A 15390-nucleotide genomic window follows, 5' to 3' on the forward strand; every position below is an offset into this window, starting at 1 on the left:
CTGGAAAACATCCAGGATTAAATCACTTAGACATCTGTACATAGACAACATCTTTACATCCTACGAACAATTACACTTCAAATGTAACTTTCCAGCAACACATTTCTTTCACTACCTTCAAATTCGAAACTTTGTTAAACAGAACCTGCCCAGTTTTCCTCACCTCCCACCTACCTCTATGCCGGAAAAAATCTTGCCCAAGACAGTATTTCTGTAATATATAAAACTATTTTACAGTCCCTCCCTTTCAAAGATCCAAGAGAACAGTGGGAAAAAGGATCTCTTAATCAATATTTCAGAAAAGGAGTGGAAAGTAGCAATGCACTAAATTCAGTCGAGCTCCATATGCGCAAAGCATAGGTTATTCAACTCAAAATTATATATCGAGCACATCTCTCTCCTTTAAAATTGTCCAAAATGTTTCCAGGGCAAGATCCAACCTGTGAACACTGCAATCAAGTTCCAGCCTCACTAGGCCACATGTTTTGGGCCTGAACCCAATTAACATCATTTTGGACTAATATTTTTAAATGCCGTTCAGACAGCCTTGGTGTCACAATCCCTCCTAATCCACTAACAGCTGTGTTTGATGTACTCCCAGATTGGCTTAAAGTGGAGAAGGACAAACAAACTGTAATTGCCTTTACTACACTATTGGCACGTTGACGTATCTTGTTCAATTGGAAGAATCCTAACTCTCCTGTTCTAGGTCAGTGGGTAACTGATGTTATATACTATTTGAAACTGGAAAAAATCAAATTTGCACTTAGAGGATCTGTACAAAACTTTTTCAAAACCTGGCAAGATTTAATCAATAACATTTTAGAATAAGCATTTAAATTGAAGAAGCAAATTCTCTTCCCTTTTTTACTCCATTTATCTTTATTCATTTATTAATTTATCTATTAACTTATCTTTAATAGAATACGTTTTACACTGTGGGTCTAGCTCTCTTTCCAAGGTGTGGGGGTTGATTTGATTAGAACCTTTTTTTTTTGTTTTTTGTAAAACTTGAGTCTTGTGTATGGAATGCTATTTGATTTTAATAAAATCAAAAAAATTAAAAAAAGAATGCTATGAATAACAATGGTGTATGTAATTATTATATTATTGAAAGTACAACAATAATATAATTTGTTGGTCAATTTAAAATGTTATATATATACTGTATATGTATGTATGTTATATATTTAATACAATTTACTCAAAGCTGAAATACTCCACAAAAAAAGAGATATAATAAACATTTTCAACCAGCATTAAACTAACAATTTATATAATATAAACATGAACTGTTCTTTTGGATGACAATTCAATAATTGACGGAGATCCAAGGTTAGTGTGATTAACAGTTTTAAAAACACTTTCAAAATGCATGTAACACAGAGGTAGAAATAATAACTAAATATATTTTATTGCTTACACTTTGGACTGAAATATGTTCACTATGATGTGAGTAGGAGATATAATTTGGAAAACTAATATATACATTTTTGTTTGTTTCTTTATTAAGCAGTTGTTTCAAAAAGAAGGTATGCAGTTTTCCTTTTGCTTTTGATGTTCTAGTTGTTAAAAGTAATAAATAACCATTTCAAGCAATTGAATGTCTTCTGTATACATCTGATTTACTGCCAAATATACAATTTGGAAAATATCCCATGCAAAAAATACCTTTTTGTATCTAAAAATAATAATACTGTATATAAATGCCTACTTTCACAGTAAATTTTGACGATTATGTATCAAAAGATGTCAAACTACTGTCTAATGCATAAGATAAAGGGTTGTAAAAAATAAAGGCAGAAAACTATAAATTAAAATTGTGGCCTAGAAAAAAATGACTTACTTATCAGATGATACCCAGTTTTGCAGCTCTTCGTCAAAAAGGCTAAAGTTTAATGAAGTCTATTTTTAAGATATAATCCTTGCATGCAACAAGGGATAAAGAAAATGAAATGAAAGAGCCTTTTAAAGCCCTGAAGTATTGCGTCATTGAGATTTCTTTTGCAGCACTCTAAAATATGAAAGGCACAGCTTGTCCAAAATAAAAAAAATGACACCATACTCACAATGCTGAAAGAAAGTCAATTCACATGCAAAAAAGTGTATGGTTAATTTGAAACATTTGTTAAGAAATAGTTACTGATGCTGATCCTCATAACTGCTAATATGGCTTGTGTAGTGCTGAACGTTTGATAAGCAAAGAACAGAAAAGCCAGTCAAAAAGCAAACTTTACAAATTCACCTTTTCTAAAAATACAAATCAGGTAGATGAACATCTACAGGGTTGAAATTCAAACGTAATGAAATGAGCATTTAAGTCCGAAATGAATAATTTTTTAACAATATTTTTTCAGGGCAGTCTGCGTTAAACAGGAGAAACTTTCTTGTGTCAGCTAACTTACATTAAGAAAATAATTATTATATTCCACTGATGTTACCTGATGTAATTTAAGATAATGCTTTCATAGCCTTTGTATATTCTCATGGAATTTCGACCAACATCCAAAAAAGCAGCAATACACACATTAAGAGACACCATTAGTGTCTAATTGGAAAACACAAGTCAGTAAGCAATGTGGTTGGAGCCAGAAAGTGCTACCAAGAATGCAATAAAAATGTAAACTTTTTAAAATTTCCTTTCAGTATGATGGCCCAAGCAGCTCTAAAACAACTGCACCATGATTAGGAAATCAACACATGAACTGTGATTAACTGAACAAATTACAGAGTAATCATGTATACAGATTTCATTGGTACAAATCAGTCAAAGTTAGCATTCAGAATGTATGTTATGGTAAATCTATTTCAAAAGTAATTTAAATGAAATGAATGATGCACAGCTTTCATATACGGTTATACATAGGGCATTACAAGAATGCACAGCTGGCAACAGGGTGCCAGAGCCAAGGGCATTATCAAGGTGGCAAAGGAGACAATGAAATTTCAAAATAGACCTTAATTACAGAGTGATTCACTATTGTACTTCATGTACAGTCATGTAAAATACAATTCACTACTAACTGAAAAGAGGCTTAAGTGCCATGAGTTGAACATATAGTAATATGGGATCTCCTCTCTGATGCATATTGTACACTTTGTAAAAGTAGGACGATTACTAGATCAAGGGCATGGGTTTCCCTCCACGTTATTTTGAATTTAGACTTCCTTTTCAATTTCACCATTTTAAATGCAGGCTTCCTGAAGATTTACAATGAATGTGCAAAGAATAAACAGAATCAAGGTACTTTATAACACATTGGCAACCATCCAAAGGCAGGATCCCATTAGTTAAGCTGATATGCTAGGCTTCTCTTTCCAAACCTTCACATTTAACGGGTCTGCCAAAGAGGCTCAATTCAGTTAAATTAAAATCATAATAACCATAAGCCTACTTTAAGATAAAGAACTTTTAAGGCATGTATAGTGAATAGTTTCACTTTTTGATAGTAAGGCATCAAAGGTATTTTAAAGAAAAATGTTTTAATTGTTTTTAAGAGAAATCGATAAAAGTGTATCTGCTCAGTGTAGTTTTGGTTCCTGTCTGATGCTCCAAGAACAGTTCTTAGCCCTCCCTGACCCTAAAACTCAACTACACAGTTTCAGACAAGTTTCAGAGGGATGAAACTAAGAGTGTTTTGTTTTTAAGTGGGTAAAGATCATCTATGTTATCAAAACAACAATCGAAGCTTAATTATTTTTAACTGGTATTGCTGGTCTATGTTAACCAACAACAACTAATCTTCATTAATGTACTTACAGGCATTTCTCCTTAAGAGTAATTGGCTTTTACTTTTTAAAATCCCCATAATATTACAGTACACATACAGTATCTTAAAGCTGCTGTACATATTGTCTCAAAATATGCCAAACAACTGTTGTTAGGTAACCCTAGCATTACAGAATAAAAAGCACACTATAATTATAGGAAGCGTGTCACAAAAGCTTAAATGAGCCCTGAAAAGAATTTCAATACAACTTTGATAGAAACAGTGTGCCATTAAATGCTTTTGGAATATGTTCCAGCTCCATGCAAATCTGAATCAATGTTTTCTGAAAATGGATGGATGTACAATAGTACCAAATTTAACTTCATAATGTGGGTTACTAGAAATGTTCTGCCTACATACGGTAAATTTATACACAGTTAATAACCTTGATGAAGACCTTAGACATGCCATCAATAAACATCAGCTTTAAGAGCTAATGATGCACCCTGCCACCAATGGCTTTCCATTAACAGTTTGTTTTATCACTTGATCAGTAAGGTCACTAAAGGAGCTAAGAGGAGATCAAACTATGGCATGGTCTTCTATAGCTCTTTCCATTTCTGACCAACCAATAACCCTAAATATCTTTTGTACTTTCCTAGACTCCTACATATCTGTAACACTTAAGCTGATTTCTACAAAGAAGACCTCAGGATGTAAAGTTTTTTCATTAAAAAAGGATATCTATTTTCCATTACTGTTAGATCTCTCATCTGACAAAGAAAGACTCCTTGCAATAACTGGATTCTAGTCTTCCTTATTTCAAATACTGCACACCTCCCTCATATAAATAAAAGAACTATTTTATAAGCAAAATTTTAACTGGACCTGTTTAGCAAAAAACATCTGCCAATGCTGACTGTACAAAACATTTTCTTTTAATTTTGCTGTTGAATATATCATTAGAGACACTATCATCACAGTTTCCACTACAACAAAAGCTGCTCACTATAGCTCTAACAAATTCTATAAATATATATTTGTCACAACCACAAGTCTCAAACTTTCTCATCATAAGAACAATGATCTTTGTGTTCAGTTACAGCAAAGAAATTAACAAAAGCGAAGCTACTTTTCTTCTCAGTATCTGTCCACATTTGTTTCAAGTGCACTCATTGAGGATAGACTCATGATACATATTGACTGTGCAGTATACATTGTATATAGTCTGACAAATAGGAAACAGCAATTATCCAATAATTTAATCCAATATATATAACCACACAATTGTTTAAATAAGTAAAAAATTAAAAGAAACTAATGTAGGCAAAAACGCAATACAAAAAAGAAATACTTTTTATCCTCAATCAGAAATGTGCTCCTTTTCTCTAGACACAACAGACGTGTATATTGGACTAGGGGATGACTTTAAACTGGCCCTAAATAAGTACAGCTGAGAGCATGACAGTGTGCTGCAATAGGCTGAAATCTTATCCACTGTTTCTTTTGCCTTATTCCTAATGCTGCTGGTGATTGTCTCCAGCACCCTGCAAAACTGTCATTGATGGAGGTTCAAAAAAACCCTGGATGAACCACTGTCTGTTATGCTTAGGAACCTGTTTGCTTTACAATTCTGAGTATATGCTGTCCTTAGACTTGTTTACTTCAAAAATGGAAAATGTTTCAAGAAAATTAACAATAACAGAATATCACAAAATAGATCTTCAGTGAGGAACTGTCTTCCTTGATTTGTTCATGGTGCTCTATCTGTCCCATATGCAAGACAACACTTTTGTTTCTGTCTTTTTAATTTCTATTCATCATTTGCAAGTTTTAACAGTCCCTAATATTCACAGAGAAAGGAATATTTTTATCACAAAAACTTTTACAGGCAGGCCCAAAAACGTAATCAAGGATTTATTAAATTACCTTATAAGGCTATTTTATCTTTCACAGGTTTATGCTGCAGTTGTGCTTGATTTACATTGCTACAATTGTCAAACTTCTATAAGATGAATCAATTATACTTTTATATATAGAGAGTAAAGTCTAGGGGACACCACTGACTCCAAACCTGAAACACAAATGCACAAAACAGTCCCAGGTTCAAATAAAAAGGTGTTTATGACAAAACACCTTGAATAACAATCAATCAAACAAGTGTTTCTGCTTCATTCTCTCTCTACACCGTACTGCTGCTCCTACAGTCACGTATTGCCCATCTCTGCTCCCAACTCCAACTCGCCTGGTCAAGGCAGTGCAGTCTCTTTTATTGAGGAGTACCCAGGAGTACTTTTGGTAACGTGACATAGCCAATTGGATGCACTTCCAGGTTATAAGAAAGCCAGGGAGGTCCTTCCCCTGGCAGCGCCCTCTATCATCAGCGAGGGATCCCAACAGGGCTGCACCACAGGACTCCAACTGCCATACAGCCCTGCAGGTGTCCAAACTGGGACTCTATACGAAGGGACACTATTAAAGTGTGGGATTAACTGCTCCCGCCTGTCTTCTCTTGTAATCTTAAGGCATCTCACTCAGGATGGGAATCATAAGATGCCCCAGTCTGATATTGCCCTCATTTAGTCCATCCTTCCATTATGGCATCCCGGCTAGCTAAGGATTCCACCTCCATCCTGGATGGGACACCCAAATGTCCTCTAGGGTATCTACAATATATAGTGTATATTTTTTTCTTTTTTTGCTTTTACATGTGGTGGTGCAAACTTTTAATGTCACTATACAAATTTAAAACCACTAGGTTAAATTCAGTTTTTTCATTTCTCACATTTTACAGTATGTGAACCATTCATTTTCTGTACACCACATGATCTACTTCCATATAATTGCATTGTCAGAATTCTTCATGCACTCTCCCCTTGCAACACCACAACAAAGAAGGAGATGGGCCAGAAGCACTGCAATGAATATCTGGAAAAGGATAACTCAAGAATGCAAGTAGAACTAAATATTTGAAAACATCCAAGTAAATGTCTTTTAGAGGTGATATTTTAGACAATCAACTTGCAAAATATCATTTTGTATTCTAAATATTTGTAAAATAATTTGTTAAACCTCATCTTTTTTTATCAGACACATATATACTCAGTTTAAAAGAGAAAATGTATCTCTAAGAAAACATAGTGTATGTCTGCACGGCAGCCATCTTTTGAACAACTTCCACACCCAAACAGAAAAGCTAAAGGTACAGGAGTGTCAAGTTATCTAAACTAAAAAGGAGTAAGCAATTCCATTTCTAATATTTCAGCACTTTTTCTCCAAAAGGTTTATAGTTACTTATCACACACAACTTGCCACAAGTCTGCTTTAGAATATTTTACCCAGTTATGTATTTTCTAAAGCCACTGTAAACAGCAAAGGGATACTGGGTGGTGCAACCTTCATCAAGTTTGGGAACATGAGGACCCCAAGCTTGGATGAGATATCAGTCTACTGCAAGGCACATACGTGCTAAAAAATAACACTATAACCCTTGTGCCACCTTACTAAATTATACAAAATGAAATAAGAGCTCAATCGTATATGTAGTTATTGTATAATAATAATTACATTTTAAATTCTATTTTAATTTAGAAAAACAAAATTTACACACAAGAAAACAGTTGTTGATACTAGACCTATTAATAAAACCACAATGCATTTATCACTAATCATGTTTACTATAGTACATACCAGTAACAAATTTTCATTACATTCATTAACTAAGTGATTAATAATAGACTAAAATGAATATGAAAGGAGACTAGATCTTCAAATGAAACAAATATCAAAAATAAACAGAAAAGTGGTTATGAAAACAATCTGCAGTCTCACAATATTCTTTATTGGTTTCCTTGAATAAACCATACTGTGCGACTGCAGCATCTGCAAGGAAGTTATTCAACTTTAACCTTATAAGACTTGTTTTTCAGTCTTCCAAGCTACACCACTTTTCCACCCCATAACCTTTTAACAGTTTACCTTTTAGACCTGCGAAGTCTTGTCCCAGTGAAAAAATGAGGCATGGAAAAGTTTGACAGGACAGTCCAAAGGCTTGACTCGGACATTATCCAATCCCTAAAGTATGCCAATAGTGAAAAGGAATGAGGACGGCATAAAAGCAAAGTTAGGTTATTTTAGTGAAGGTGCTCTTGGTGCTCCCCACAGAGAAATCAGAGCACAGCTTCATCTGTTTAAGCACAGCGGCAGCCAGCTACAAAAAACAGCAGGTCTACAGGGGCACATCGTCCTTTTGCTTCCTGAAATAGCATGCAATCAGCTTCTACAGGATTGTAGCTTCATGTTCTTATCTTTTTTGTCTCTTCCAGCCAGGTATTCTTTATAGTGGTTGGAATGTCAGCATTAAAGTGCCTGTCTGTTTTTTATTTATCCTCCTCCTTTGGTAAAAGAAGTACTCTCTGCCACTAGCTCCCTCAGCCAAACATATTCCATATCATATAACAGGCAGCTACCACTCTGCATCCTCTATGGGGGTGCAAAGCAGAAGAGCTCAACAACCTCAGCTACTAAGACAGCTTTTTAGACTTACGCAACCAGGTTCCTTTTCCTCTCAGTTATTATCAGTTTCAGTCATAAATACATTGACACATACATCCTTCTGATTTTTAACAGCTACTTTCAAAATACATTTTTTGGGGTTTCACTTTCCCTTTACAAACAATATCCTTATAATTTTATCTTAACACCTAATCAGTACAAAGGCACTAAACCTTAATTAGTTGGTGGGCGGAAGAAAAAGCAAAAATAAATTTAGAGATGGAGGATCCATTTCAAAACCACAGCTAGTACTCAGCAAACATTTATGCTGCAATTGTCTGAGTAAGATACATGCATGCAGAAACCTGTACTCTTTCCAGATTCACGGGGTAGGTGGTGATTAAGCAACAACTGCAGCCAAGTTTTTTAATCTAATTCTTCCAGCTGAAAATCAAGTAGCGCAAGAGGGCTCACTGCTGAAAATGACACTGATTTTCAGGGGATTATTTTATGTGCTAGTTAATACATATTCTACTTTCTGCTTTTTTTAAGTCAGTGCAGAAGCAGAAGTGCAAAAAAACAGCAGAAGAAAAGCAATGATTTTGGCTTCATTCCTTTTACAGTTTTGCAGTAATTGTTTTTTGTAGTAAAGCACATACTCTGAAACTTTGTTTTTTAGCAAAATATGTTATTAAATTAAATTATACCTTTATGTACACTAACCAGGAAATAATAATGATAATAAATGGGTATATAATATAGCATTCTCAAACGCACAGAATCCAGTTCAAGGTCTCTAGGGACAAATACTAATCCCAACAGATATCAGTCCATCACAGAGCCCACACACATTCACTCCCAGTCTCAAATTTTAGAATGGACTTTATGCACCTGTCTTAGAGATTGGGCAGGAAATCAGTGTACCTATAATTTCATAGCTCCACAAGACTCCGTTGGAATCCTGGCCTGTTCACTCCCTGTTTGCAATCTGCACATTCTCCTTGTATCTTGCCATTCAATGGGCATTCCACTTTTGTTTTCAAATCCAAAAGATATGCCTTCAATTTAACTCCACATTACCTTAACACTGGATGAAGTATCTTCAGTAAATTAAAGGATGGATAGATGGGGATGTTTGTGTGGATAAGTTTTGTGACCAGCAATTTTCAAATGTACTGTAGGTGTTTGTGTTAGAGACTTGGCAAAATGGTCAAATTCAATGTCAAAAAGCAGAAAAATCTACAATATGAACCTTTAAAATAAGAAAAAGAAAGTAAAATAGTAACTGTTTCAAACAGTATTTTCTGTAATTGAATGCTATTTCTATGGCAAAATAAGCTTTCACAGGACAATATTACTCTAAGTCCAGCTTCCAATTCATAAGAAGGGCCTAAAAATGAAAAATCAATAACAATTGGGTACGTAATTTATACTTGTTTTTTTATTGTTAAGCAATCCAAATAAAAAATTAAAAATACCCAATTAATCTGTAAATTATTAATCTGGAAGCTAACATGCATTTTAATCAAGTACCTGTATATCTAATCTTAAAGGCATTTTAAGTAACATTGCATACAAAACTTTACTGATTAAACATTTGTAATCTTCCTCAGATATATTTATAAGTAGATTGTTATTGACTCTGTAAAACATAACAAGGCTCCCAAAGTTTTGACCCTGGTTTGTTCTCTGCTGTGTATCTACCAACATGCAGTTAGACTCTTATCTAGCTTCATGTGTAGGAGAATGTGCTAGTGTGCCTTGTACTACGCTGAGGTCACATCTAGTGGGCTTAGCTCCAGATTCCCACTGTCATGTCAGTGCATGCTCAGCATCTGGAACTCCCTGCTCATTCCAAGATGAATCTACAACTTCACTTCTCAACTTAACCCTTTCAGTGAGTAGAAGGTTGTTTGTGAGTTCAGAGATCTTGGCTAAACATGACAAAACTAAATTAGATAACATGTTAAATGTTGGATTCTGTTGGATTCTTTTCTTTCTTGTAAAAGTTTAACCTCAAAAAACCATCACAAAGTAAAGTTCTGATATTCAGAAGAACAGAACAAAAATTGAGACTCAGTAACTTAGCAAAGGCAGAAAATAGCCAATTTTATATGTAAACAAAGCATTTAAGTTCTAATGGCCTTTCAGAACTGAGTTGCTGTTTTCATCAAACACAAAGTAGAGGCATGGATTGTGGCAAAACCAGACACCTGTGACTCTGATTAGGACAAGCTAATAAAATAATGGAAGAGTGCATAAAAATTCAACTAACATTAATTCTAGATACAGTACATTTCTTACAACTGTTACCCTTTACCCTTGCCCGGAATATTTTTAACAATGTATTGCATTGCCATAACTAAAATTTCAAGTTATTGTCAAACTGTGACTGGCCCACTGAATGACATTATCCATCCATCCATCCATTTTCCAACCCACTGAGTCCAAACACAGGGTCACAGGGGTCTGCTGGAGCCCATCCCAGCCACAACAGGGCACAAGGCAGGAACTAATCCCGGGCAGGGTGCCAACCCACCGCAGTGAATGACATTATCATTTTTACTAAATGTGTAGACTGCGTACGCTGTTTTTTTTTTTCCAAGTGTACACCTTCCACTTAATGTTAATCAATTTTCCACTCCTTATTGTTTGGAGTTTCCTATAACTTTGAATATCGGCACTAGGTTTGACATCTTCCTAGAATTTAAGATTGATGGCGTGCCCTTTAAAAATTCAGTTAACATTTATATTATTATTGTTAATTTATAGCATTTGGGGGCATGTTTGTGTGAACAGAATATGTGCTCTTAACTGCATCAAACATTCTACAGAAAATACAATGCACTAAGTATTGAAAAAAAAAAATCTAGTCATAACAAACTGTAATAATGAATTGCAATCCACGATAGAATTATCCTCTTCAGTGGCTTCTCCCTTATTTATGGTAAGTGAAGAAACCAACACAAGATATGAATAGCACTGATTTATTCAGAATGAAATATGCAAAAAAAAATCATAAAATAATACTGGTAACCAATCTATAAATGATTTTTGCCCAAATGGAGTGAATAAAGCAGGAATGAAAAATGAAATCTAAGTGAAACTCAGTGAAAAAGAATTCAACTTATTCTATTAAGCTACACATTTATACCAACTTAAAATAAAATTAAAATATTTAAGCTGTAAATAAAATAAGTGGATAGTACAATAAGTAAAGTCTTATGTACAAACGAGAATGCAACTTGAGAGGTTCCTTATTTCCTTTACTAGCTCAATTTATCTCTTCCTGCAGTTCTTATTTAAAAGTGGTCTCTATTGCAATATGCAACCAACTGTATACAAAAGGTCACGGTCTTTTCAGTTTAAAGGTTGTCATCTTATTTACTGTTGTTGCCTGCTGTAAAATAACACAAGATGGTGATATTTGGAAAGTTAGGTTGAAGCAGAGCATAGATAATTAATGTAACCATAATCTGACATGTTAAAATTACAGTCTATACATAACACATATAAATTGGACATGAAGAAGATTACCTACTTTATTTCAGTTTCATGTTTGACAAGACACAAGGTGTGGTACTTGGTTAGACTTACATTAGAACATCACAGCTTGACACGTCAGGATTTGTCAGGCATATCACAATATCAGTAGGATTTGGAACTGATTTTGTATGTGAATATTGATACACACTGCATTCTACATTATACTCAATACTTTGAAAAATTAACGGAAGGTTTTCTGGCAGCCATTAATTTGCTGTTTGTTAAAGGGAAGCTGTCCAGTAGAAGTCTTTGTAGAAATAATTTCACCTTAGCTAAGTACTCATATGCAGAGGCTGTCTTTGTCACTTTAGTTATAGTTACCTGATTGTGTACACTGTGCCATTTTGATATATGTGCTTATAAAGGTATACAGAAGTTTGGAATTAATTAATTTATACATTTGTGGTATAGTCTCCTCTCTGCCGCAGGCTCTGAAAAGAATTTTGTATTTTTGCTAGACGAATACTTTTTTTTGGCAAACAGACATGTTACTATGTAATTACCTTTGGCTATATATACAGTGAATACACAATTGTTACTAATGAACACCACTATGTACTTCTTAAATTTATAACTAACATGCTGAACTTAAAGAATGGTAAAAAAAAAACTATATATGTCAGTATATAGATTACTTTAAATTTTACAAAATACTGGATATCGATTATATAGTATTTCATAAATTAATTTTATTCTCCACACTTTTGTCCAAACAACTCCAGAGGACTAGTAATAGCTGAATGGCAAGTTAGGACAGTCCTAGACAAGAATGTATAAACTTTACATATAAATATAAAATTTGGGAATGTGTAATTTGAATAACAGAATAGCAATGTTACACTCAGAGACAGGTCTCTTAAGTAAAGAGAGACAAATCACTAGCGAAATCAAAGGTTTTACAGAGTTTCACTACCTATCAAAAGTTTTAGAATTGAATTTTTCTAGTTTTTCTTCAAATTGAATCAGTTGAAATGCAATGAATAACTTATAATGGCAAAAAGATAAGCAGTAAACTGCCAAAGGTTTCAATTTAAAATTTACATTAGCAAAAATTTAAAAAAGAAAATATCACAATACTGTATTACAAATGTGCATTTTTCAGGGAACATCTAATAGGTTACTTTAATTGCTGCAGAACGTCTGCAGATTGTAAGTTAAGCCTTTCAAGCTGAAGCAAACAGTTTGAACAGGTATCCAAACTTCTGCTGATTACTTAAAAATCCTCTGTCTGTCTTAAAGCACAGTTGGGACAGATTGTGTTACTACACCCTCTGAAGTACTTGGACAATATTCCAGTGATAATGGCATGAAAACAGTAATTAACAATTTAAATGAGACAGAACATCATTAACCTTGGAAGTATATGCTTTACATTTAGAGAAATTGCAAAAAAATAGTCACATAAGTATGGTGTTCTCCATAATCCAAAGGCAATTGGAAACTGGAAGAAACTATGATAGGAAGAGATCTGGCAGAACTAATATTACATATATACTTCTAAGTAAATAATATATAAGCGTCATAAATGCATTCCAATTTAGCATTTCATCTCACATAACATATGAAGAGGCAAATATGGCTACACAAGCTCTGTATTCTATTCAGTTTGCCCTGCATTTGTACTGTATTTTCATCCAGTATTTTTATCTATGTAAATGAAATGTATTATTATTATTATTATCCAGGTATAAATTGCATTGAATTTTACAATACTGTTAGATCTGTGTCAGAGTTATGTGTTATTTAATTTTCTTTTAAATTTAAGTTTCCTTAAATATAGAGCACAAATACTGTACATTTTCTTTGTTACATACCAAGAGTGTTACTGCTGGGTTACTCCAATTGGGCTGCAGGCCAGAAAGATATTTAATAACTGTAATTTACATGCATCTGTTATCTTGATATTTTATTACTCCATATACTGTATGATGAAGTTCATGTAAATGAAAAAAAAAACACAAATCTAGAAGTCTAATTCTGACTTGGCGTGGGAGACGGCAAACAGTTTTAGAAAGCTATACAATGTTTATAAATTTTTTGCTGTGGTTATTCTCTTAATGAGGCTAATTCAAGCATGTTGATAATAAGCTCTTTTCATAGATAACGTCAAAGGGATATGCATTGTTGTTTTTAATTGATAGTGCCGTGTTTAGTCTGCCTGATCACTGATTTTGATCTAAAACGGAGTAAATGTTGGATGTTGACTAGACAACAATAACAAACACACTGTCATTCTCCCTCTCTCTCTCTCTCTCTCTCTCTCTCTCTCTCTCTCTCTCCTAGTTTACTATCGGAAATTGAAAAATTACTTCTATCTAAAAGGTTTCAAACAAGTAATCAGAATGTGCTTCTCACACTGAATTTAAGATTCTGTCAGCTACTTCCATCCTGCTCTGTTACCAGCCTTGCCGTGATCGGAACTTAAACTCGTACATCTCATCTCATTAAGGCTAAATTGAAAATGTGAATTGTTCATGTAGGCCAGTATATGTAAGCTGTTGTCTGCATGACTATGCTTATATTTGTGAGAATCATATCTCTTGCATTTATAATAGTATCAGAAAAACTTTTTGGACAAGGCCTCTCAATTTCTTTTGTTCTGAAGTCCATTCATGAAATAGTCAATATTTTTTTATTTTGTACAAAGTGTAGTATTTTTTGTGTAAAACAAATATGTATCACCGGTCAAAAGTTTTAGAACACTTCAGGTTTTCCAGTTTTGCTTCAAATTTAATCAGTTGAAATGCAGTGAAGGACCTAAAATGGTGAAAAGGTAAGCAGTAAACTGCCAGAGGTTTAAATATAAAGAGTAGGTTAGCAAAACCTGTAAAAGAGGAAATATCAGAATATTACAAATAGGTCTTCTACAGGGAGCTTGTGTGATAGGCACCTCACAGCACAACAGCTTCAGGCACAGTTTTACAGTGTTCAAAAAAAGCAAGTGCTGCAGGTTTGACAGGGCGAGTGGCAGTAAGAAATCCATTCCTTGAAGGACAAAATAGGATCTTGAAATACCGGCTATGGAATACTGCAGACTGGAGTACTTGCAGTTACTTGCTGACAAGTAACAAAATTCACGTTGTGAGTATCTATAATGTGATTACAAAAATTCAAACTGCAACTGCAACCTAATTTCTGGGAAATGTAGTTAGATTATAGTGACACATAGGATGTCACCCCCCCATTTGGGCACTTTATGCTGTTGTTTTCTTGAGGGTGCATCTTCCCACCTGGCACTGTATTTGGAATTTCTTGATTGTTGCTCCCTTGAACACATCTTTATGTGTTGCCATGTATAGTTGGGGGGCATCAGCTCCCATCTTATTTTGTTCACAGCACTTTGCAGGCTTGTCTCTTTGGCCAGCAGCTTGTTTGCTGGGAAAAGCAAGGTGTTACAGTAAGTTACAGCAACACAGTCTCCAAGAGTCTCCCCACCTGCCCACATGGTTGAGTGGGATTGGTCTCCAAATACGGAATAGTGCTTAGTATATAAACTATTTGCATCAGCAAGCGTCTAATATTTGATGCCAGGCTTGATATGTACTGAGTTAAAGGGCATCAACATTTTGTCGGGAAAAACTGTTCATTTGTAGATATGTTGTGCCCTGGCTAATAACACTTGATGCAGTTCTGAAAAGTG

General features: G+C 34.3%; 1 protein-coding gene across 6 annotated transcripts in view; it reads right to left on the reverse strand.

Moving 5' to 3' along the window:
* mast4 (microtubule associated serine/threonine kinase family member 4) overlaps positions 1-15390 on the reverse strand; it is a 454258-nt gene that overhangs the window by 111295 nt on the left and 327573 nt on the right. Inside the window, exon 1 of one of the 6 annotated variants that reach the window (XM_039758654.1) lies at positions 7689-8155. The exons of the other annotated variants lie outside the window; for them this stretch is intronic. Within the exon in view, the coding sequence (XP_039614588.1) occupies positions 7689-7774 (86 nt within the window). The 5' untranslated portion in view covers positions 7775-8155. Of the gene's footprint in view, positions 1-7688; positions 8156-15390 lie in introns of those variants that run through there. 6 annotated transcript variants of the gene reach the window in all.

This window comes from Polypterus senegalus, chromosome 7, assembly GCF_016835505.1.
Source record: "Polypterus senegalus isolate Bchr_013 chromosome 7, ASM1683550v1, whole genome shotgun sequence".
Classification (NCBI taxonomy): Eukaryota; Metazoa; Chordata; class Cladistia; order Polypteriformes; family Polypteridae; genus Polypterus; species Polypterus senegalus.